This window comes from Gastrolobium bilobum, unplaced genomic scaffold (genome assembly GCF_033153095.1).
Source record: "Gastrolobium bilobum isolate Gb01-03AN ecotype WA unplaced genomic scaffold, APGP_CSIRO_Gbil_v1 utg8449, whole genome shotgun sequence".
NCBI classification, from domain to species: Eukaryota; Viridiplantae; Streptophyta; class Magnoliopsida; order Fabales; family Fabaceae; genus Gastrolobium; species Gastrolobium bilobum.
Genome location: NW_026895234.1, coordinates 116213 through 142220, shown reverse-complemented (window position 1 = coordinate 142220; position 26008 = coordinate 116213). Strand labels below are relative to the sequence as shown.

The following is a 26008-nucleotide window of genomic DNA, read 5'->3' as shown; positions in this document are numbered from 1 at the left end:
GCAGTGGCTCCCCCTGTCCTGGTAATAGCTTAACATTGGGGACCATAGGTGTATCAATGGGTTTACAGCCTAACATGTCAGTCTCATCTAGGATATCCAGTGCATATTTCCTCTAACAGATGGAAATGCCCCGCCTAGACTGTGCAACTTCGATCCCCAAGAAATATTGAAGCCTGCCAAGATCTTTGGTCTGAAATTGATTGAATAAATGCTCTTTCAACTGATCAATCCCGGTCTGATCGCTGCCTGTAATGATAATGTCATCAACATAGACCAGGAGATAAATGCACTGGTCAGAAGAGCTATGCCGGTAGAAGACAGAATGATCGGCTTTGCTTCTGATTAAGTCAAAGAATTCGACAACTGAACTAAAGCAGCTAAACCAGGCCCGAGGAGATTGCTTCAGGCAATATAAAGATTTTCGAAGTTTACATACCATTCCAGAACTCTCCCCCTGAGCAACAAAACCTGGTGGTTGCTCCATATAAACTTCCTCCTGTAAGTCACCATGTAGAAAAGCATTCTTAATATCAAGTTGGAGAAGGGGCCAGTGATGAATGGCGGCAAGGGCAAGAAACAGGCGAACAGAAGCCATATTAGCAACAGGAGAAAAGGTATCCCCATAATCAAGACCAAAGATCTGTGTGTATCCCTTGGCCACTAAGTGAGCTTTAAGGCGATCAACAGTGCCATCAGGACCAACTTTAACTGTGAACACCAATCGACAACCAACAACAGATTTTCCGGGAGGAGCACGAACAAGACCCCAAGTGCCATTGGAGTGAAGTGCCTGCATTTCATCAAGCATCGCCTGGCGCCACCCTGGATGAGATAGTGCTTCACCTGTGGTTCTAGGGATGGAAACAGAAGAGAGACTAGAAACAAAAGTAAAATGTTGTGAAGAAAGTCTGTCATAACTCAAGAAAGAATAAAGGGGATGAGGATTTCGAGTGGATCGAATACCTTTCTGAAGGGCAATGGGAGGAGTCTCTGATGGAGGATCCGGAGGAGAAGAGCCGACGGGAAAGGGCGATGAGTCATCAAGAGGCAAAGTCGGAGGAGGTGCAGGCTGACGACGCTGGTATGTGAGGAAAGGAGGATCTGCAGGTATGGAGGTAATGGGTTGCTCCTCTGGAATAGGGTCACCTGCAACTGGTAAAGACAAGTCAAGAAAAGGAACAGGAAGGACCTAATCAACCTGTGACACTGGAGACGGAGTAGAGTGAAAAGGCTGCTGATCAAGGAAAGTGACATCAGCAGAAACGATATAATGCTTGAGATCAAGAGAATAGCAACGATACCCTTTTTGAAAACGTGTACACCCAAGGAAAATACATTTGAAGGCCTTGGATGTCAACTTGTCTTTACCTGGAGTAAGATCATGAACAAAACAAGTACAGCCAAAAATATGTAAAGGCAGAGGATAAAAAGGTGCTCCGGAAAACAAAATACTGTGGGAAACATCATTATTTAGCACAGAAGAAGGCATGCGGTTGATAAGGAAACATGAGGTGATAATAGCATCTGCCCAAAAACGGAGTGGGACGTTCATATGAATGAGAAGGGTACGTGCAGTTTCAACTAGATGTCTATTTTTACGTTCAGCGACTCCATTTTGTTGTGGAGTGTGGGGACAGGTAGTCTGGTGTATCGTCCCATGTGTATCCAGAAATTTAGAAAATTCAAGAGACACATACTCTTTCTCATTATCACTGCGCAAGATTTGAATAGAAGCACCAAATTGAGTTTTTATTTCTGCACAAAACTTTTGATAAATTGAAAATAACTCAGAACGATTTTTCATTAAATAAACCCAAGTGCAACGGGAGAAATCATCAATAAAGGTTACAAAATACTGAAAACCCAAAACTAACATAGTCCGACTCGGACCCCAAATATCAGAATGAACAATAGAAAAGGGAGCAGCAGCTCTCTTATTGACTCTACTAGCAAAGGAAGAGCGAGTATGTTTTCCCTGCTGACAAGACTGACAATTCAAAGACTTAAGACCTGACAAAAAAGGAACCATATGCTGAAGCTTCGAGAGACTTGGATGACCCAGACGGCTATGGAGAAGCTCAGGAGAATCTGTGAGAGAGCATAAAACTGGAGCAGAGGGTGCATGCAGATAGTAGAGACCTCGTGACTCACTGCCCGCTCCAATCGTCTTCCCTGTACCCGGATCCTGCATAGAAAAAGACTATTTAGAAAAGGTGATAGAACAAGAAAGAGAATGGGTCAATTGACTAACAGAAATTAAATTAAAAGGAATGCCAAGGATGTAATAAACAGAGGTTAAAGTCAAGAAGGGAGTTGGTTTGGCTTGCCCAATGCCACGAGCAGGAGCCTTGGTGCCATCAGCAAGAGTAACGGAGGGAAGATTATTAGAAAAGTTAAGGGAAGTAAAGAGATCCTTATTACCACAAAGATGATCAGTAGCACCTGAGTCTATTATCCAGGGTCCAAGAGATGATTGAGAAAAACAAGCAACATGATTACCAGTATCTGGAGCAGGTGGCTGAGAAGAACTCTTCTGGAGAAGGGCCTCATAGTCTGCAGCGGAAATAGTCACTGATCCGGTAGAGGGCGGCACAACATCTGTTTGAGCAAAGTTCATATGTGGTGGCTTCAAGTGAGGGTACTTTCTGTAGCAACGTTCTTCAATGTGGCCCAGATTTTGGCAATAATTACACCGAGGCCTTTGTCCTCGGCCACCCTGTCCATAGGTCATGGGCCCGCGACCGCCTTGTCCGCGGCCACGACCACGACCGCGTCCACCATTGTTCCAATTACCACGAGAGATTAAAACAGCAGAATCAGACAAGAGGGCAGTAAAGTCAGTAGCTGGCACGTGTGCGGGGGCCACCTTATCTTGAAGATTCAGAAGGCGCTGAAAGGTCTGGGATATGCTGGAAATCTCAGTACTGGTTAGAATGTTCTCACGAACACTTTCTAATCCGTCAGGGAGACCAGAGAGAGTCACAACCGTAAAGAGACGCTCCACTTGCGTCCTGTACACTGTAGCATCCGCAGCATGAGGTAACATAGCCAAAAATTCCTGCATCAAAGAACGAATCTTACCAACATAAACTTCCATACGAGCTTCGGGTGATTTGCGCAAATCCATCATCTGGGAGACAATGGAATAAAGTTGCTGAATATCATTGGTGTAGAGGTTTTTGGCTTCCGTCCACACATCATAGCAGGTCTCGAAGGGAATGAAAATATTGATAAGAGATGAATCAATGGATTGCCAAAGAATACCGAGGAGCTGAGCATCAACTTTCTCCCATTCAGACGTCTGATCTTTGGAAATATCAGTCGTCTTAGTGGTGAGATGTTTGTCATGGCCCTGACCGGTAAACTAGATCTTAACGGAGGTAGACAGGTCTTGTAAGTGGCAGATCCGGTCAATTTCAGAGTTGTGATAGATGGAATAGCACTTGAAATGATGCCGGAAGGATGTTTACTGGTTCCTTCCATCAGAAACAGCAATCAGACGACCAAACAAAAAAAAGAAACGGTAAAAGTCACGCGAAAAGGCAACAACGTAGCAACTTTTGCACTGGAAACCCACGAACGGAAGAGACCCACAACGAACGGACACCGGATCTGAAAGGAGGAGGCAGAGGCGAGCCTGTCTGCCTTGGTTCGGCCGGAAAAGGTGGCCGGAACAGTGCACACGCGCCGGAGAGAGGTGGCGCGTGAGGCCCACGCGCAGACGGATGTGGTGGCGCGTGGGGGCACGTGCCACGGCCGTTTGGGACGGGTCTTGGACAGAAACGGTTGCCGGCGTGAGGGGAGCCTGATCGCGTGGTTTCTCGCCGGAAAGGTGGCCGGAACAGTGTTTCTGGCGATGTGAACATTGTTTTCCGGTCAAATAATGAAGGAGGATGACGATCTGAGATCGAAAAAGGGTCTAACAATGTTCGGAGGGTTGAAAAAGGTTGCCGGTATGATGCACGGCCGTAACAGGGTTTGCCGGTATGATGCACGACGGTAAAAGGGTTTGCCGGTATGATGCACGGCAGTAAATAAGAAAGGAAAAGATATATATGTGGAAGCAGAGCCCTCGGATCGAGAGCTCTGATACCAAGTTGAATCTGAATATTATTGTATATTCAAGTGTGTATAACTGTACAAGAAGGCTCTCTATTTATAGAGACTAAAAGACCTAATGGGCTAAGCCCACAATCTAGACTAATCTAATAATAATAGACTAATATTATTTCTAACACTTATTTAATAAAACAGCAATTCGGGAAACAATATTTCCCAAAATATCAAATACATACCATTGCCAAACATAAATTTAATTAACTTTTTCTGTTTCTTAAATTTGTTTAGAAAACCAGTTTCTTAAACCATCATTGTGGATTCTGATTGTGCAAAAGGTAACAACACACTTCAGTTATTATGAATAACATCCAGTATACAATAAAGGAAATAACAGAACAAGGTAAAAAAGTGCTGTTATAGAACCTACTCAGAGTGGGAATGTTCTAACAATCCTTCTTGCCTCGCTGTCACTTGACAGTAGAAGATGCCAGTTAACTTCAATGCATATCCAGCAACTTTTCCCAGTTGTGTCAATACATTAATAGCTTTGCTGCTAAAGGTGATTGTTCTGATAATGTCAAAATAACACCCAAGAAAAAACTGTAATGGAACCAAATAGTCAATAGCAAGTTACCATCTTGAGTGTCGATGCATATCCCAGTGAAGGAACCTCAGGCGATTTTCCCCTCTCAAGATTTTATTAATAGACCTAACAGCATTTGCAAACTCAGCTCGAAGAATAGTTTCTCGAGGCTTCTTCTCACGCGTCTTAAACGCAAGAAAAAAGAGAATACAAAAGTTAGAACATGTTATGATCAACCATGCCAGATGATTCCTTACATATGTGGAAAAATGCCTACCTTAATTAAGTTCAATATAATAATAGGATTTCCATATCTTTTGACAAGATTTTCAAAATGAAGTCTTGTAGCTTCAAAATTATGGTCCTTCTTTGATACTGAGGAGATAACCAAAGTCAGTTTAAACTACAGAAAAGCGAGTAACAAACAAAAGAAGTTGTTTCGGTATCATACGTATAATGTCAGGTTTTATATTCAATCGAGAGGTTTCGTGAGACCAAAAAAGAGGGATTGAACCACGAATCTGTACCACAGAACTTATTTGCATAGGGCATCCATCATGAGCATCTGCAAAAACTATTTGCTCTGTCTCAACATCGTTAGCTACTCTACCCTTTTCATTCACTCCACGTTTCAAATATCTGCAGAAGTTAGAGAACCGAAGGAACTTCATGTCTAGAAACAGAAAATAACAATGACAAGAAATTCTGAGCAAAGGAAAAACAAAAGTATCTTGGTAATACATCATCTAGATGTCTACCATAAGATTCTCATGAATTGAAGTGCATTCAGGACAAATTGCATTCATATCAAATAGACACTCAAAAGAAATTGGCACAATCTGCTAAGGGTACAAACATAGACAAAGTATTTTTCTATATAAATAAACATGCAAAGTCAAATAGAATGTAGCTTTAATTATATCATTAACTCTGAGAGAAAGTCCAAACAAAGCACAAACCTGGTCCCAGCATAATGCTGTGAGCGTCTAGCAATAATAGTCAAGTTGAACTCCCTGTCAGATATAGAAAGTTTTACCTGGATACCATGCCATAAAATAAAATATTTTTCAGATTACATATAATACTAGCATGAAAACAATTTTCTAGCACTATCATAGGAAGGATACACGATAGTACCATATGTGAACAACTAAGAGTTACACAGCAAATTTCTAGCACTTCCATACCAAAGAGTCAACCAAACTTACCATGTGATCTTGAGGAATGGATATCCCAATACAAGACAACTGAAACACTAATAACTTAAAGTACAATGACTGCACTGTTAATAGCTATTAAATAAAATGCTAGCAAGATTAGTTACGTAATTGTAAAGAGAAACCAGGACAATTTAATAAGATTATTAATCAAGTACAACTTAATAAATATAATAAATCAAAAAACACTCCCCATTAAACCCCAACTAGCAAGGGTAGGGTTGAGGACAATCCTTGTAGACAACTTTACCCTTACATATTTGCAAAGAGGTTGTTTCCCAAATTTCAATCTGTGATCTTTCAGTCACAAAGAAACAACTTTATCACTGGCACTACTCCAAACTAGCCCCCTTACAACTTAGATAAATATAAGAAAGAAAAAATTAATTCCAAGATATGTTGAGTTCTCAAGGCTCGTTTCATAGGCTAACCTCACTATAGAAGTATTAAACAAAAAATAAGAAAAAAAATTATACAGGTCACTATTATAATACTATTAGCTCCGTTAGTTACCTACCTACACAAATCTATCAAAAACATATCTATTAACCAATAAAGGATACTTCACACTTACCTGTTTAAAAAAGCCATATACCAAGGCAACTATCCAGGAAGTATTCTGGAGGGTATTCCTGATTCCACGGGTCAAGAACTCATTCCAAACAAACATATTCTCATATAGTAACTGTCCCTGTGTAATATTATCAGATAAGTTCTTTTGAAGACTAAGCATGACATTGTATGAATAGCTGAAGAAGAAGTCCTTCGTAAGGTCCACACTGCATAGAAGCTTCTTGTATCTAAGTCACAACAGAAGGAAGAGAAAAAGGCAATTAAATAAGATGGTTTATTATATGGAGGAATAAAAGCAACACAAATGATCATAAAAACAACTCATGAAGTCATTAACTATAACCAAAAGTGAAAAAAAGGGGGAGGGAGGAGGGTGGGGGAAAGACAGTGATCTCCACGGGGGAGGTTACATTTACATCACAACAGTAATGAACATTGCCCCTGTACATTTGCAATAAATGAACCAAAAGTAGAATGTTGAACTTGAAAACAACAATATGAAGGACCACTATAAATATTATAAATATTACATGACTAAAGTCAGAAAGAAGCAATATTGATTATGTTTTAAAAAAGGCAATTAGAAAGTACCACAGAAGGAAGAAAAGGTTCACCTGAAGAAGCAGACATTTTGTATATACACTGAAGAGACACAATCAACATATATAGTACAAAGAAAAAGTATAAAATGTAAAACCTAAACCCAAGTATAATATGATAATTACTGAAAAGAATGTTTTCTTTACTCGATATAATATAATGAACTCAAATAAACAATGGCAACTTACAAAATAATTCTCATCTAAGTACAATGGACAGGATATAATTCTCAATGCAACTCTCATATGTCTCTTTATATGTACCGTACACATATTACAATTACATGTGGATTGTGAAATTGACTAAAGACCTGTTCTCATCATTAGAATATGCCATTTTGGATAGCACAGTAGCATGTGGAACTGGAATCATTTCATTCTTTGTGATAGCATATATAGGATGCCCAAAAATTGTGCCAATCTTCATTCGTTTTGTTATAAGCAGCATGTAGTAGGGTTCAAGAAACTTGACAAATCCTAAATCAAAAGAAAATTCCATGAGATTATGGATTTATTCTGATTTCTGATCAATAATAGGGTAAAAAATGCCAGTAATAATAATAGAAATTTTGCTCTTATATAGCAGATAGAACATACCAATGATTCCATAACAAGTAGTTACAAATTTAAGTCCACCTGTTGACTTGTTTCCTTCATGCATCCGCCTCAGAATGTCACAACACTCAATTTCTGAGAATACTGTATAATCTTCAGTGATGTTTAGTTCAGATGGCTCCAATCTGTCAATCTTTAAGATCCTCCAATATGTTCTGTTTTTGTCTCTTCCAATCATATAAAATTTCTGTGCAAGAAGACCGCATCAATGTTTTATGGCCATACTATGTGTGCAGACAAAAGTGAAAAAAGATAATATTCATAAAAGGAAAGTACTTGTAAGCATTTGAACATTAATGTAACATTTCAGATTAAATGTCTTCATAGTATGAGTGGAGTGCTGGGAGTAGAAATAGAGATTCAACGGTTATCCAAAGTAACAAGTGTGGCAAATAGCAAAATGGTAATCAATCTGTTATTTATTGTGCATTGTACGCTATTACACCAAGGGCGCATGGTACTAATGTGCAACATAATATTGAAGCGCAGCCACATCATATCACATTAAATACCCTTTAGTATAAGTCCAGAATAACAGAATTATGCAAATAAAGCAACTCTAAAATAAAAATCCATCAAGCACAAAACATGACTTCAAAGCCATCAATAAATTTGTCAAAAATAAAATGTCAACAACTGGTACTTGAATATCTTATTACTTCGTCCTGAGACATGATTTCAGAAATATATATTGAGATAGATATCTAAGCAAGCAAGGAATGTCTAAGCAAGATACGACACTATTTTTATACACATATACAAGATACGATATCTAAGCAAGCAGGGAATGTCATGTAATTCAGGAGTATTTTGTTTAATTCCATAACTTAACTTCCTCTTTAAATTGCTTATGGGAGGACTAGTTTTGAGGATGAATTTTAAGTGCTACATCATTTTTAAAATCGTACGTGTTGCATGTGGAAGGCCATGTAAAATTGTGCGTGTTGCTTGCATGATAACTATGCAATACAAACAGGCAAGGAAAGAAGGGTTTCATTGCTCCAACCCCCATTTCTCTAGGAAGTGGATGATTGCATTGCAGGCAATTATTAACTAGGCTTACCATAACAGCCAATGACATTATAATTTATCAATATTTTTTGTGTTCACAATTATTGCTGCAATTTATTGATATTTTGAAAAAGGAGGGAGAGAGGGGGGCGGGGGGTGCCTAATACATAAGGCTTCCTCCATTATTAGGTCTGCAGAGGGTCAGATGTATGTAGCCTTACTCCATGAGCAAAGAGGTTGCTTTTGTAACTAAAGCCCATGACCACCAGGTCACAAGGTAGAAACGTTAATGTTGCACCAAGTCTCAGCGTTTCACCCTCATTAATATTTCTTACTATCCGAATATAGAAGTGGAAAAAAAAGAGAACACAAAACATGAATCCTATCACATTGATTTCAAGTAAATTTTGAATGTAAGAAGGTACAATTGCTTGTGTTGGAATCTACAAGTCAACAGCCAATGATTATATTACATATGGCCAAAGGGGAACTTGATATAAATTTAGAAGACAATGATACTGCCCCTAAACATTTAAAGTGAGAGAACACAAACGAGTGAAAGAGGGAGGGATTGATGAAGATGAGACACAGGTGAGAAGGTTAAGGTAAAGTGAATTTCAAGGAAATGCTTTAATCTCAAATTTCATTTTTGTTTCGTTTCGTTTCCTAAAGAAGAAAGCATGGGTCTAATTCTCCCGTTTCAGTTTTTTGTTGGCCTTTTCCTGATTTCCATAAAAAATTCGTGAAATACTGACATGGCTATTCAATGTTGCTGAAGAAAGGAGGGAGAAAATAAGAAAAGAAAGGAAAAGCAATGGGGTTCCTTCTAGTAACAATTGTCAGTAATGTAAAATTCAAAAAGTTAAAGCCGTACTATGTATGATCAGATACATGCATTTGAGTAAGGAAAATAATAGACAAACAAAACCCTAGTTTCCCTTAAAAAAAAAAGACTTAGCAATAAAGTTGATCGTTTGCAGAAACACTAAATCAGTCGAAATCAATTCAAAGTAAATCCCGATGAACAATTTAATGCCAACAAAAAAGGACAGCAATGCTAAGATGTATGATCATCCATTAGAGGGAGGTAAACCTGAAAGGTTTGGGATAGGGGAGGGAGAACAGAAAATACAATCTGAAAACAGTGAAGTAAGGGAATCCATAAACCATTAGCTCAGAAAAATAATTTGACACGGTTACTTACCATCACATGTATTATGAAGAATAATGCAGATGAGAATCAGAAATGAATTATGATGATTCAAGTAAAGTAAAAGCAGGAAATATTGTTCAATGTAGTCATGCAAAATCCATGAGAATCAGTGGTGGCAAATTGTCTAAAACTCAAATAAATTAAAATAAAAATTAAGTAAAAAGAAAAAGCAATATATGAAGCTTAACCCAACCCAACCCAACCCAACGGAAAGCATGGTGAATAAAGATGAATTTATATGAAAAAAGAACATTAACAGAGGGAGAAGAAGAGAAGACGATGAAGAGTGAATTGAATACCGAGCGGGTTTCGTAGAGCCTGAACTTTTGCATATAGCAAGAGTTGTGGTCAACTCCAACTCCATCTCCATCGCCAATAGTAATACAGCTCCGCCTCACCTGCTTCTCCATCACACAGCTTCGCCTTCGGTGACTGCTTCCTCACCGAAATATAAATTATATACTTTTAGAATTTTCAAATTATTCAACATACACTTTTTTAATATAAATCTTCGGGGTTTTTTTTCAACGATCACTGTTTTCCCTTCCCTTCCCTTCCCTTCTTTTACCTCTTTTTTAGTTAAAAATCAACTCGAAACGGGCCCGCTCATTTATATATATATTAATTTTACAAATATAAAAGTAAATCAAATTATTTAATTACTTATTTTGTAATATAACTCTATCATTTTACGTTAAAGAGTAGTCATGTCATGATCCGGTCCAATTTGAATCAGTTGATATTTTATCATTTTTTATAAAATATTTTTATTAAAATTAAAAGATCAATATTGTCACATGCTTGCAAATCAGAGTCGTTGATCTTTTTTGATCTAACGACTCTCAGATGAGATGTCAAAATTAAAATTTGACACCGGTGTCAAAAAATCCTACCTCATATATATATATATATATATATATATATATATATATATATATATATAGGGAAAATTGTGTATCATTTTATTTTATTTTTATAACAATTGTGTATCATTTTAAAGGATATAAAGTTATGTCATTTTAAGTGAGAGAAAGAGATAGATAAAAGAGGAGATGGAGTGGACAAAAAAATATAAAAGTGTGGGTTCTATCTCTTTATGAGAGTGAAAGAATATAAGTTATGTTATTTAAAAGGATAAACATTTATATATATATAAAGAGAGAGTGGTATGAAGTTTGACACATTTATCAAAGGATCATGCCTCTCTCTATATATATATTCATTTAACAATGAAAATATTTTAAACAAATGATATATATATATATATATATATATATATATATATATATATATATAATTAATTAAACTCTATATATATTCACAGATTCTCTCATTCTTATTGTAATCCAACTTGTTTAAGACAATTTAATTATAATAATAACATTCTCTGCGTAACTAATAACTGTTTTATAATAGAATAAAGATTAACATGACTTTATCGTTGTTGATTTGATATTAAATTTTTTAATAACTATTTCCTAATGCATTTATGGACTACATATTATATTAATAATTATATTATGTTATTTAATATATATTGAATAAATTAAACTGATCAAATAAAGATATATAAATAGATTTTAAATATGAGACAAATGGGTGAATACCAGTATTGAGCCAATTAAATATAATAAGACTTTACTGGCCTAACAAATTGGCGCTGCTACATGCCCTTATGCCATGCATGTTGAGTTTTCTTGTCACCAACTTCTTTTGTACCAAATTTTTGTGTAACTCAAGATTTTTCATTTCAAATTTTGAAGCTTGAATTATGCTGATGACTATTAGCTAGCTCAAACCAATAGACAATTGGATGATCAAGCATTAAGTATTTTTTTTTTTTTTTTGAAAACCAAGCATTAAGTATTCTATTTAGAGATTTCATATTTGATTAGAAACGGACAAGGTTGGGTTTTTCAGTAAAATTTAAGTATTGCAACCCAAAATACAGTTGAGTTCAAAAAAAAAAAATAAAAAAAAAATGCACAACTAAGCTTGATCTCAAATAATTTTATATATAACCACCAAAACAAAACAAAACAAAACAAAACAAAAAAGTTTTATATGAAGTACTCACTCGTGCGCTCTACTATCTCCTAGATCTTCAACTATGCCGTTTTTGCTTGAAATTTTCTTTTAACGGTGACTTAACAACGAAATTTCTGAAATTGACTCATTGCAATAAGACTCGAGATGGTACACTCACATTGTCACTGTGAGGAGGTTGGAAAAACCAAGGAATACCTATAATAGTTCCTATAGGCAAACCATCGTGATAAAAAGAAATCTTGATGAAAGTGATTAAAAGGAAGATAAGCAGAAAGAAACAGCATTTTTTTTATAGAGAAGTCAGGATAAATGTTGAAGAATTCAAATATGAATGGATTGAGTGAAAGCAGAAAAAACGTAGATCATCAACCGTCTCGTGAGCTTATCCTTAAGATTATACTGCTTAACCTTACAAAACAGGCTAACAATAGTTTTTTCCGAACAGCTTATCATACAAGTTACTTTCAACGTAGTTTCTTAAGCTACAAATGTGATTTATTAATCAGAGACCATAAAAACTTTAATGTGAGGTAAAGACATTCAACTACAATATTATAACTTTATACGTATCGTAATAATTAAATCGTCAATCAAGCTTAGCATATGCAATGGGTAAAATTTCGGAGGTTTTTTGAATAGGAAAAAAAAAACAAAAGAATGAAAGAAAGAAACTTAGGTTTATCTAAAAAGTAATAGGGAAAAACTACTCTTATGCTACATGTGATAACTTTTTCTCCTACACATCCTTCGATAACTGTGCCACCTTTTTTTTCAGACGGTGGAGCTCATAAATTTATTTCTATGACATGAGATAACTTATCTTCTTTAATATGAGATAAATGAAACCCAATAATACTCTTTTACAATTTTCTTGAATAATAAAACAGTATATGGTAATATAAATTTTTATCCATATATTTTTTCTACTTTCTTGCAAAGAAAAGCACTGCTATGATCCTGACATTAGTATTCACGTCATTTTAGACGTATACGCAATTAAGTCTTGAATACGAGCACGTGAAAAATATCGAAATGTCATAGATTCAATATTTTTTTCCAAACTAGCAGTAAAGTCGATAGATAATATAACGATTATAGTCTAGTTAGATGGCACGTTTATACTAGTGATTGCAGAAGCCTGATCAACTATTTAACCAAAATCGCTACACGGTGTAATTACTTTAATCTATTTTGTTTTAAAGTCACTATACATTGTGTAGCTACTTAAGCTATTTGACGTCGCTTTGCCCAAGTCACTACCTTCTGTAGCCACTTTGGCTATTGATGAATTTATGACATACCAATATACCATGCTTGTCCACTATGAAAAATCTTATGTTTCTGTCTTTTTTGGAAAAATAAAATAAAATCGTATGCTTGGTTACTTTTGAACTGCCACAAGCATGGACACTGTCCCACCACAAAACTTAAAAGAAAAAAAAAACACATGTGCATTACAAGCGCTACTTATTTGTTTTTCATTTAATCATAGGTCTAGATAAGTAAAATAGCGTACGTTAGATATTAAACCGATTAAAGTAGAAACAATACTTAATTTGTTATTATATTATTTGTGACGACATATATACTTGCCTTTTTTTATAACCCTCTCAACAATTATTTTTTTAATATTTAAATTTGGTCCCCATAAAACGTAACTCGCTTGATATTGTATCCAGTTATGAATGAATTCTTTATTTTATTTCATTAGTACGATTCAAGAATGAATTAAAAATATTATTGTATTTTAAAAAAAATTGTTATAAATAAAGAGGCATAATAATAAAAATAGTAGGAAAAACAATATCATGATATTTGATGTTATCACATCGACAATAGTTTTAAAACCAAAATACAAAAAAATTTAATGACAATTTAAAAAGTCAGCGAATAGTTTAAAATGTTCTTCAACAACGAGTGAATTTACAATGCTAATTACAAGTTATTTACACAGCACACATGAAGTGGTAAATCAAAAGTTTCAGCCCAATATAGAAAGTAGGCTTTCTTTAGTTTCAGTATGTTTTGTGACATCAAATTATTGCTGAAGAGATCATAGAGTTCTAAACTCAATCAGTTGTGGTAAACAAATCATGGAGTTTTGGCTCGCACGAAGACTTAACCTTACATGTTTAAAATTGATTGTTAAAACTAGATTTAAATTTGTATAAAAACTCATTTAATAAAAAGACCTCAAACTCCAATTCAAAAATCCGACCTTGGAGCCTGAAACTGACTTAGTATATTAATTTTTATTTTATATTTTTTATATTACTCATAATAGCTCTCTCTTTCCTCAACTCATTTCACTCCATTTTATTATTTAAACATACTTTTTAAATGATTTTGTTCTATATTATGCTATTTGGATATACATTAAATTTATGAATCTTTGAAAATTATTAATGTTGTTGATTGTATGTTATATTTGGATAAATTTTTTAGGGGTTTGCATTTATTATTTAACATGACACAACAAAGTTTCCAACACAAACACTCTATAACATTACACAATCACTTTTTCTACAACATAACTCTTATAAAACCAAATTTTTTATTGTCTTATTTTTTTTTAACAGGCTAAATCAAGCTTTTATTTTTTGTAAATAAGTTAGATCACATGCTGATATTTATACTTATAATAGATAACAGGCTAGGCCAGGCTATTTATACTCATAACAGATAACATGCTAGGCCAGACTGACATATTTAAACACAGACTTAATATTTTAAGATCAAAGCTTGACTCAGTTTGACCCATTAACACCTCTACTGGTGGGACAATGTCCATGCTTGTGGCAGTGCAAAATTATCCAAAGCATACGATTTTTATTTTCCAAAAAAGAAAGAAACATAAGATTTTTCATAGCCAGCAAGGTTATGTCATAAACTCATCAATAGCCAAAGTAGCTACATATGATAGCGACTTGGGCACTTGGGCAAAACAACAAAACGTGTCAGTCAAATAGCCAATGTAGCTACACAATGTATCCACTTTGGCAAATAAAAAAAGAAAGACAAAAATAACTACACCATACAGTGACTTTGGTTAAATAGTTGACTAGGCTTCTATGGCCAGTATAAATGTGCCACATAACTAGACTAAAGTCACTACATTATTGTTGTGACAATTTGGAAAAAAAATATTGAATACGTGACATTCAAAGTGTTTTTTATTTTTATTGAAAAGACGTGGCAAAAAAGTCAATGTCCCTAGAAAAGTATTGAACACGTGCCATACTCATTACCTCTCTCAACTTCTATTATTTCATTTCCTATAAAGATCAACGTATTAGGCCCAGATAGTTAAAATCAAAATTTTACTTAAAATTGAAAGAAAGATAAAAGAATCATAAAACGTAAAATCTTAACATAAAAAAAATCATAAAAGCGTTTAAAATTTTGATAAAATTGTTTTGATTAAAAATAATAATAAAATTATAAAAGCACATATTTAAACCGAAATTTTAAGTACATGAGCCCAACTATCCACATATAGGACTCAAACCACAGCCCTATAACACCCGAAAAGGCAAAGAGAGGCAAAGATCTGAATGATTAAGCAATCCATGTGTCACGTTTTTTTTTTATTGGATCTATGTTGGGTTACCGTGCTATTTCTACTGCAGGCTCTGATAAACCTGATACCAGAGCTCCTCTAATAGTTATTTTGTTCATATTCTCAGTTCAAAAGCTTCACATGAACTAGAAATTCTTTTATGCTTTTGGATGAAGAAATTGAAACATATCAACTATTAAATGCATTGTGGTCCCAACTCCCAAGTGTGTATCCAAGGGTGGTTATACTTATGGAGGAAGAATGAGTGCACAAAAAAGTTTCTACATCAACATGATCCATCTTCCAAAACGCAACAAGTATTGGGATCCCTAAACACCATCACGTTATATGCAGGTCCAGCCAAGTGACAAGCTTTTTCTCATGCGCGACCTAGTCAGTTCCACACCTAAACAAAGGGATTAAACTCTGAACAAAGAAAACTCACTTCACCCAACCTAAATTTCATAATGCTGGAGCGAGACCGACCATGCGGCAGCCTTATCCGGTAGATGTCACATGCACCAGCAGCTCACGCTTATGCCTCCCACATGATACCGATGACATTGACAGGGTAATTTTACACACAGATACATCCATCCCCCTTATCCTTTATGTTTTTTCTTATTTATTTTTGACTTGTATATGCCTTTTTCCTTTTTGTACAGTGACATGCTTAGACGGTTAGATATGATCATGATTCATACTCAGGGTAGTCCCTCTCCAACGTTGAAGAATTTATCCTTAAAGTTTTCGATGCTACTAATTGCGCACAGCACGAGCTGCTGCTCACAAAAGCAGTTTTCTCTCACTGGTTTGAGATCTTTTTTTGGCAGAGAAAAAGAGACAATTAATATCTTCCCAGATCCTCTCAAACAACGACCCAAAGAAACATGTTATAAGAGAAGCAGCCAACCCACGCAGCAAAAGAACATAATGAAACAATCAAGTTAAAAATTATCAGCAGCCAAGACAGTATCACGGATCATATATAATCACCCTTACGAACATTGAATTGAAAATCCCCAAGACTAAGGTATCAACAAGGTAAAGGGACCTAAATAACTATATTAGTCCCATACACTTCAGCCACAAGAGAATAATAAACTTCACTCATGCTTAAGCGAGTGTTACTTGTTTTAACTCCATCTTCTTCAACACAGATGACAATTGTCAACCATTCCTGAAAGCAACACAATGGCCACAACATCCTACTTTTTCAGACACATGCAAGGGATGCGTCCAATTCTAGCAACAAATAAGACAAAAGCAAAAACAAAATTAACCAACCCAGAAGGAGAATGAAAATTACTAACTTGTAGCTTTATTTACATAAGCAGGGGATACCAGGAGAAAGTTGCTCAGAATACTCCGCCAGCCATGGAAGGAATGTCTTCAAAGCTCCAAAGGTTCATCAGGTTTCCGCCATCCTGAGTTATGTCTACTGATAGCAATGATTCCAATGATGTATCGTCCCAGTTCCCTTCAAGATAAGGCATCTGAAAGAAATTCAACTCGGATTCAATATCAGCAAGCTCCTCAGACAGTGTCTTAGCAGAATTATCTTGCACAGATATCACATCTTGAGAGTTAGACTGCATGTTTTTCTGCTGGTTGTCATCTTGCACAAAATGAGATTCTCCTTCCAAAGGAGCAGAAAGCATGGATGAGATCTCAGGAGTCTTTGGGCCCTGTTCACCCCACCCAAGTTCTGAATAATCAAATGAATTACTCCCCTGATCTGAACCAAAGTAGAAGGTCACATCATCAGACGAAGCAAGAGATGTGATTTCATTTCCACTGCCAGGGAAGGAGCCCATGTTAGCAAACTGGTCAACCAGGGGTTTCTGTTCCACCAGATCCATCGGACAGTAGTAGTTATCATGATTGTTACCAACATTGAACTTGATGCTGGGATTGGGATTGGGATTGGGCTGAAAAGTATTAAGATTTTCCTGCGGATTTGCCTTAGAATGTTTTGGGGAAGCACATGGAGCATCCTCAGGGAAATTGACCTTGGCTTTCTTGCCACGAATCCTGCGTGCTTCAGCATCATAAGCTCTTGCGGCTTCTTCAGCAGTGCTGAAGGTTCCAAGCCAGACACGAACCCCCTTTCTTGGATCACGGATCTCAGCTGCCCATTTTCCCCAAGGACGCTGACGGATTCCTCTATACTGATTCTTCCTCTTTCTCTTTGCAGACTTCTCAGCTGGCCCTTTGAATGGCACAGATTTCACAGCTGCAGATCCTTTAATAATTAATATGATAGGAAAAGAATGCACTTCTCAGGACAAGTTATATAGATACATACCAGACATTGAGAATCATTAAAAATAATAATAATAATAATATCATATTATAGCAGAAACACAGATGCAAATAACCATTTTCCCAACTCTTCAATCATTTCAGTAGGATCCACCAAGTCATCCCTTTACTTAAATCAGTCAATAGTGAATTCATGTTATGTATGAATAAAAAAAGTAAAAACAATTTATATTCCCAAAAAACAACCCGAGATCTGTAACAATTCATGCAGATCTAAAAATAAAATTCCATGTGACGCTATCATCAACTCCATAAACAAAAATCACAAATTTCATTAATTTTTTATTTTAAGGGCCCAGAAAATCATATGACATGATAAAGATAAATAAAACTGACTTCCATCTCATAAATTATTTTGTTACCACGAGAGGCGGTGAAATCAAAAGGCTCGACAACATCATCATCATCATCATCGGAATCGTCCTTGAATTCCCTGAAATCAGCCTCGAAATCATCGTCCAAGTCAATCACCTCAGGCCTTAAGGGCTTAGAGAAGTGCTTCCCTGAGCTCTGCTTCTTCAATTCCGGCCACAGGTAATCGGCAGTCAGCCGGCGAGACCTCGCCGCCACCGACGCCGGAATGAAGTCGGAGATAATAGCACCTCCACACATCTCTCAGATTCGATTCCCTTCGGAAGAATTTTTAGGAAAAAGACTCAAACTTTCTTATGTTGGGAGTGGGAGGAATAACAAAAGCTTGGGTTTGGGTTTGGGTTTGGGTTGTGGTTGTGGTTGTGGTTGAGTGAAAATGCAGGGTTGAGTTGAGCGTTTTCTTTTTCTTAGTAGTTTGGCGAAATGATTATATATTTTCAGATATTGGGTGAGAGTACATTCTGTTACTATTATGCCCTCGCTCTACCTGCGTATTTACCATACTCAATTCAATTGTCTTTCTTTAAAACATTTCACAATTATTTAAGATTTTAATATTTTCACCTGTAAATAAATTATTTATATTTGTTAATAAAATAATTTATTTTATTTTAAATTAAAAAATTATAATAATAATAATTAATATAATCTTAGAATAAATTATAAATATAAAATACTTTAATTTTTCTTAAAAAAATATTATTTTGAAATCAATCCATTCATAGTAAAAAAACTAACGTATTATTTTAAGAAGAAATATTTTCTCCTTTAACAAGAAAATGACTATTCATTTATTTCTGCATAAATGGATCTCACCTTAAATATTTTTTCTTTTTATACTGTTATATGGCTGCAGTTAGAACTATGAGTGTGCAAGAATCAACAATGTCAAATGAGAAAAAAAAAATATTTTAAATAGAACAAATATTTTTTCAATGGTTTTTTTCTTTCACATTAAAGAAAAATTCATTTTTGGGAGTTTTTTTTATATCGATTCTAACTATTTATTTCTTTGAAGTGATTGAGCCTAATATCTCACAAATTCACAACACAAGCACGTTACATGTAAAGTTTAAAATCAATAAGCTATGCTGTTTCTTTGCATGACAAAATGCAAATCCATTATCATTTGTTGATATTTATGATGTAGTTCTTAATAATTAGTTTGATTATTCCTTTTTTCTATCTACTCATTAAAAATCCGATTAATTGGATCTCAGTTCTATCAAACTTATATAAGGGAACTCAAATCTCTAATTTAGGAGAATAAACTTCAAGGTACTATGATTGGTCGGGATTTCGATAGATTATATTAGGTCACGTGTTCAATTCTTATTTATATTCAAAAAATAAAAATAAATTTGTTATTACTTAAATTAATAGTTGTTGATGATAATGTTTTTTTCCTAGTTTATGTGAATTTATAATGCGGAGTTAATATTACAATGAATACTTTTTTAAAAATAAATTTATCTTCTAAATAAATAAATCATAACATATTTACAATTAATGCTATTTTAAAAATATTTACATTTTAATATATTAAAATTAAAAATAGATATATTCTTAGTTACTTATTTTTTTTTTTTTTTGGTACATTGCCAAGAGGTATCCCCATTCAACCTTCTCCGGGCACCGTGCCCTCGGGTACGGTCCGTTTGGGAGTTTTTGCTTATCCTCTGGCCCCCAAAGATTTTCCAAGAAACTGCTTGAGGCAGGGTTTGATCCCTACACCAAGCAATCCCTTTGAAGCTCAGCTGCCAACTGAGCTACCCTAGGGGGTTTAGTTACTTACTTTTAAAAGCATAAATAACTTACCCAAAAAATAAAAAATAAAACAAAATACTTTTTCTCTTCGATATAATTAATTTGCGGCTCGCATTTGAGTGACTTTTTTTGAGTAAGCCCTAGGTGATTTTAAATCTTAATTTAAATGCAACTCCGGCAGCTTAACTTTCTATAAGAACGAATTGCCATTAATACGACATAATTAATTTTTTTAAAAGCATTTTTCTTTTGTTGAAAACAATGTTGTCGTCTATTCTATAACGACAATAAGTTATGGCTTTAATGTTTATATAGTAGATGTAGATAAATTATTTATATTTATTTTTAAAATGATATTGTTTTGGGGTAAAAATTAGAAAATTATAATGAGAAAGATTATTACAATCTGAAATAAATTATAATTTTAAAAATAACTTGATTTTTGTCGTCGTTTTGGGCTCAATGTAAATAACTTATTTACACTGACCGCAGAAAAAAGGAACCCATAAATTATATATGAATTTTACAATTTATTTCACAAGTGTTTAAAAGTAACTTAATGTATAATATAAATAATAAATAAAATTTGAGTTTTATTATTTTAGGAATAGTATTGTAGAATATGCGCAAAATGTGAAGTGTCACTTTAAAGTCGCAAGCATGGTAGTTAAAATTTTGATTTAAATCTGCGCTTTTACGATTTTATTTAATCAAAACGATTCCATCAAAAATTCTAAACGCTTTTACGTTTTTGCGATTTTTTACAATTTTTTTACGTTAGGTTTTTACGTTTTACAATTTTTATCTTCTATCTGATTTTAGATAAAATCTCAATTTTAACTATCATGGTCACAAGTACACGCCAAATTAAATTACTATATTTGCAATCCCATTTTATAAAAACTAGATTGTGATATTTTGTTTAAAAATAAATAAAAATCAGTATACTTGGTTTATGTTTGGTTTGGATTTAATTTTACACAAACCGGCGCGTAAAAGGGGAACAGTAACCAAAATGCCACTATTCCCTAATTTTTTTTTCCCTAAATGTCATGCCAACAGTGTTAATTTACAATATGCCACGTGGACAAGTTCGCTGGACACTGTAGCGAACTCAGTTTGCTGATGTGTCATATTTTTTGTAGACAGGTAGCGAACTTGATTTTCCACCTGCCACGCCGCGTGACAGACATGCAACGAAGTTCGCTAGGGTAGGCAGTGAACTTCGTTGCATGTCTGTCACGTGGCGTGGCAGATGGAAACGTGCAGGTGCATTAATTGCAACCAAGTTCGCTACAGTGCCCAACAAACTTGCCTGCGTGGCACATTGAAAATTCATACTGTTGGCGTGGCATTTAGGAAAAAAAAGTTGAGAACAGTGGCATTTTGGTCACTGTTCCCATAAAAGGTAAGTACAAAAAGAAATGTACACATGCATGCAGTTCTACTTCAACATGGTGGGTGATATTTTGTTGCGTTGGTCTTTCTGAAGGTTAGGCCAACAACTAAAATGTCATATTATTCACAAAAATTTATCTTGGATGCCATGGACTAATTTTTTTTTTCAAAATGTCACATCATTTAACTTCTTACAACATCTGACGAGTTAGGAGTACACACGTGGCAATAGGTTTATGGCCACGTAAGTCACTGTATGGTGCAGCGAGATTACGTGGCAGACAGCTTCCACCCCAGCCTACCACGCGGCCTAAAACGCTAGGTAGCTTGGCGTTTTACATGTCAGCTTTTCTGACACGTGTCAAATATTTTAGTTTCAATTTGAGAAATGGTAATTTTTAAATAAAAAATTCTATCATACCTCGTGTTATGGACTCGTATAAGAGGCTCATGTAATGAGAAGCCCAATAATGGATAATAGAAATAGGAAACTAATATAATTAGAGAAGGGTACCAATCTAAAATGTTAATCCTAATATGACAGTATTAAACTTGGGCTTGGACTCTTTAGAGAAGACCCTAAAGGTTCATAATTCCAATATCCACAAAGAAATCCTATAAATAAGTGATAAAGTTACTGCAGATAAGTTATCTGCATTTACTCCAAAACGACGTCGTTTTAGTGTTGAAATATTAAAAAATTATAATTATAAAAACTATTATAACTCTGAAATAAATTAAAATTACAAAAATACATTGATTTCCACCCCAAAACGACGTCGTTTTGGGCTTATCTGCATTAACTGCAGAAAAAATAAACCCTAAGAATTGTTATGTATGATATTTTTTCCTTTTCTATTGTTATGCTGTCACTGTACACACACTATTTATTTGACAAAAGTCATTATTATTCGTACACGATGATCTGTCATATTCTAAGATATCTAAGAGGACACTTTGACCAAAGAATAATTTACTAATCTGTTTACTAGACATATACATCCTTAGGACAGAAAACCTCATATATATTGAGATGAAACATTTTTGTGATTTGTTGTCTTAACAATTTAGTTATTATTTTTCTAACAATTATTTTACATTATTGTATATATTGTGTGTAAGAAATTTTGTATTGGTAAATAATATTTCTTTTGAGAATGTATTCAGCTTTCAGAATATTGAGCCCGTTTGGATGAACTTTTTTTCTCCAAAAAAAAAAGCACTTTTAATTTAAAGTGTATTTGGACGCTGCTTCTAAAAAAAGCAGAAGTTATAAAAAAAAATCAAAAATTTACTTTTTTTCAGAAGCTAAATTTTAACTTCTCAAAAAAGCAAAAGTCAAAAGCTAATTTTTTTTCTTCAAAAAAATAAATATTTTTTAAAAAATCTAAATAATTTTAACTTTTATAAAAAATACTTTTAAAATAAGTAGGACATAAAAGTAACTTTTTTTAAAAGTCAATCCAAACACATAATCAGCATTGTCGTTAGTTGCTACGGAGAACGTCTCTGTTTCATGGATGACTTTTCATAGTTCTTCAAGCACTTCCATTGAAAAGCTACATTACCTAATGTAATTTTTTTTTTTGGACAAACACGTTACATAATGTAATTGAATAGGGTGTTTTTTTTTGCCTTTTTTGACCGGTAAAAGACCTAGTGTTGAACGGCCTAACTTCTTATGAATTCCCGAATTTCGCACATTTGTTAATGTGTTTCCCTCATTTCAAAATTGATTTTTCTGTTCAACTTTACTGCGGTCCAATATGTTACTTTGAAATGACAGTGTCAAATTTATCGTCTTTTTAATTTTTATTTGTAAAAATTAACTTTTTTCACCTAGATATTTTTTGGATTTTATTAACTATTATCATGAAAAAAATTGAAATTAAAAATAAATAAATAATAAAGTATTTAATATTTTAGAAATTCAAAGTACTTTACTTTCGCGTTTTTTATTTAACCAAATTTTGAAATCTCCTCTGCTCGATATTAAACTTTGGCTTTCAATGTGTTGCCACTTGCCATTGTCTATTGCAAGTGCTCGATCGAGTGAAATCTTTTTTAATAGTAGGGTGGTGAGGATTGGATTTGTGATTGTATGATCACTGAAATTTTGATATCATATAAAAAATTAATTTAACCCAAAACTTTAAAATGTTAAGTGAGAGTTTTTCTAATGATTTATATTATTCTCTAACAATATTTGTTACACAAATTCTTTATTATATTACAATACGTAATTAATAATATTTATTTATTTTTTAATGATAACATGTATTTATTTTTATTAATAATATTTTCTTAATTTCTATTTATTTATCAATCCAAATTTTATTATCATTTTTTATCTTGGAAACTTATAATATGATCATTTTATTTTAGTTTAAAATTTGTATAATTTAATTACTTCATAATTTCACATTAGTTGTTATTTAACGTATTATATAATCAAATATATGTGTCATCGACTTGATAGGAGTTAACCACTGTGGGAGCACTAAACTTTAACCTATTGTCTCCACTAATTTAACGGTAGATTCGATTTAGTTTAATTATTTAATAAAAGGGTAATTTTAGAAAACGAAAACGAAAAGTCAAGTATAAAGGGAATAGTATTGAACAAATAGGAATGGGAACATTTCTCTATTTTATTTATCAAAACAAAAAAATTAATCGTAAAATAGCTGTCTTATTTTTAGGAAACTGTATAAGATGAATAAATAGTAATGATATTTTTAATTAATCTAATTTACATTTTTTTAATTTTTATATAATCCAAGCAAAAATTGCTTCAAAAATTAAAATTTTAATATATCTTGACATTGAATCCATAATCACATACTTAAATGATTACATTTTTATTCATGCCAACGGAGGTTCTATACACTTAGTAAATGAAATACATTAATAAGTATAATAAAAAACCTAATAACAATAATAATAATTAATGACTTTAATGTTTTTACAGTGAAGGTAAATAAGTTATCAATATTTATTTTCAAAATGATATCGTTTTGGATTGAAAAATTAAAAAATTATAATTAAAAAAACTATTCTAATCTTGAAGTGAATTATAATTATAAAAATATCATGATTTTTATCCCAAAATAACTTTATTTTGAACTCAAAAAAAATCCACAATTAATATAATAAAGCTGGCAAAGTTACAGTAGGTGCAATGTACCGGAATCTGGTAGGCAGAATCATGGCGAGAAATATAAGACTTAAGAAAACGACAAGTATACTATTATCCCGGGAAATGACATGGGGTGCACCACATATAACTTATGAGGATCAACGGATGATGATGATGATGATGGGAGTGAGGGGGCACCAACTGCAATGAACATAGTCATACGCAAGCTGCGGTTTTAAGAAAAATAAAAGGTGAAATCTTAAAATAAGCATTTGTGGGAAGTGCTTTTTAAGCAGCAATTGTACTTGGGAGTTATAAAATATTTTTTTTTTGGTAAACTAAAATAATTATCTTAACTTGTCAAGTGAAAGTATATTAATAATTTTATATATTACATGAAAGTTTTTAAATTTTTTTTTTAAAAAACTTTCATACAGGGTATATTAAAATGTAAATATTGTATAAATTCATTTTTTTTTTACTTACTTGATTTCACTAGAAAATGAGACTGTTGAGAATCCAAATTATAAATTATAACTCCATAATTAAAGCAATCATCTCCCACACCAAAAAAAAAAAAAAAAAAACCAATCATCTCGTATAAAAATTAAATTATTAAATAAAATTACATCAATAACTTTTTATATTATATGTATGAATAAAAGTAATAAAGTAGACATCTTATCCCAATTCGTCTTATTATTAATTCGTAAAAAAAAAATCAACTCATTTCAATTTCCTTTTCAGAGTGTAACAGGATGGAGCGGATTGATCTGCTAAGGTAATCTTATATAATCTCTTACATTGATTGTATATATAACTAATATGAAATTTATAAAATTTTAGACACTCTTATTCTTTGAGCTAGGTTGTGTATGCCAAAGTTCGTTACACTTATCTTTGAGCTAGGTTGTGTATGCCAAAGTTAGTTACACTTATCTTTGAGCTAGCGTCTGTTTATACTATTGTTCTGACTTAAAAAAGAAAAAAAAGGAGGATACGATGAATTCATGATGTATAACATATCAAAATAGCAGGTTCGGCTGTTCAAATTAGAATTCACAAAAAATAGTGAATTGTTTTAAGTCGACTCGCGCCATCGTCGGTGAAGCTTCTAACTGCTGAGGTGGTGTGGTGTGGTGTGGTGTGGTGCCACAACTCCACGTTCATGCTGTGATCATATAATGAATGACTAGTTTCTTCCTCTACTTTATTCACCATTTTCATGTATATCTGGACAGGAGATACTTCTTTCTTTATTAAAAGATCAGTCTGCGTTTGTAGTAGAAATCCTTCATAGTAATAATAAATTGATTTTAATTGTTAAATTAATTTGGGCGAATTTCGATGGAAGTGAAAAAGTGTAAAATAATTGTTTCTAGAGTCTGATTGAACTTGTTAAGAAATTATTAAAGCTTATGTAGATAATGGCCTAAAATAATGAAGATGACTTCTGGTCTGGTGAGACTACGACAGTTGTAGTTCCTATGTTATTGTACTGATGATTGTTTCTTGATTTTACTCCCTCA

At 33.7% G+C, this 26008-nt stretch overlaps 2 protein-coding genes across 3 annotated transcripts; both read right to left on the bottom strand.

Moving 5' to 3' along the window:
* Nucleotides 1–4472: 4472 nt before the first annotated feature.
* Nucleotides 4473–10321, bottom strand: LOC133301220 (phosphoinositide phosphatase SAC2-like). 2 transcript variants are annotated; one of them, XM_061500839.1, is made up of 9 exons: nucleotides 10170–10321; nucleotides 7629–7833; nucleotides 7343–7508; nucleotides 6434–6659; nucleotides 5602–5678; nucleotides 5094–5281; nucleotides 4920–5017; nucleotides 4694–4827; nucleotides 4473–4612 (listed from the first exon to the last, which is right to left on the bottom strand). In XM_061500839.1, the coding sequence occupies exons 1-9, from the start codon at nucleotides 10278–10280 to the stop codon at nucleotides 4483–4485; spliced, it is 1335 nt and encodes a 444-aa protein (XP_061356823.1). In that variant the 5' UTR covers nucleotides 10281–10321; the 3' UTR covers nucleotides 4473–4482. The 2 variants fall into 2 exon arrangements, with proteins under 2 accessions (XP_061356823.1, XP_061356827.1); XM_061500843.1 differs by having other exon boundaries at nucleotides 4473–4609.
* A 5064-nt stretch (nucleotides 10322–15385) lies between these two features.
* Nucleotides 15386–18559, bottom strand: LOC133301129 (ethylene-responsive transcription factor RAP2-12-like). The gene is made up of 2 exons (XM_061500741.1): nucleotides 18166–18559; nucleotides 15386–17714 (listed from the first exon to the last, which is right to left on the bottom strand). The coding sequence occupies exons 1-2, from the start codon at nucleotides 18413–18415 to the stop codon at nucleotides 16837–16839; spliced, it is 1128 nt and encodes a 375-aa protein (XP_061356725.1). The 5' UTR covers nucleotides 18416–18559; the 3' UTR covers nucleotides 15386–16836.
* Nucleotides 18560–26008: the final 7449 nt, after the last annotated feature.

Coding starts and splice junctions, on each gene's coding strand:
- LOC133301220 (XM_061500839.1), bottom strand. CDS start 10,280: ATGGAGAAGCAGGTGAGGCGGAGCTGTATTACTATTGGCGATGGAGAT. Junction 7,834..10,169: donor GGCTCTACGAAACCCGCTCG/GTATTCAATTCA, acceptor CTTCTTGCACAG/AAATTTTATATGATTGGAAG. Junction 5,282..5,601: donor CAGCATTATGCTGGGACCAG/GTTTGTGCTTTG, acceptor TAACTTCTGCAG/ATATTTGAAACGTGGAGTGA.
- LOC133301129 (XM_061500741.1), bottom strand. CDS start 18,415: ATGTGTGGAGGTGCTATTATCTCCGACTTCATTCCGGCGTCGGTGGCG. Junction 17,715..18,165: donor TGATTTCACCGCCTCTCGTG/GTAACAAAATAA, acceptor AAGGATCTGCAG/CTGTGAAATCTGTGCCATTC.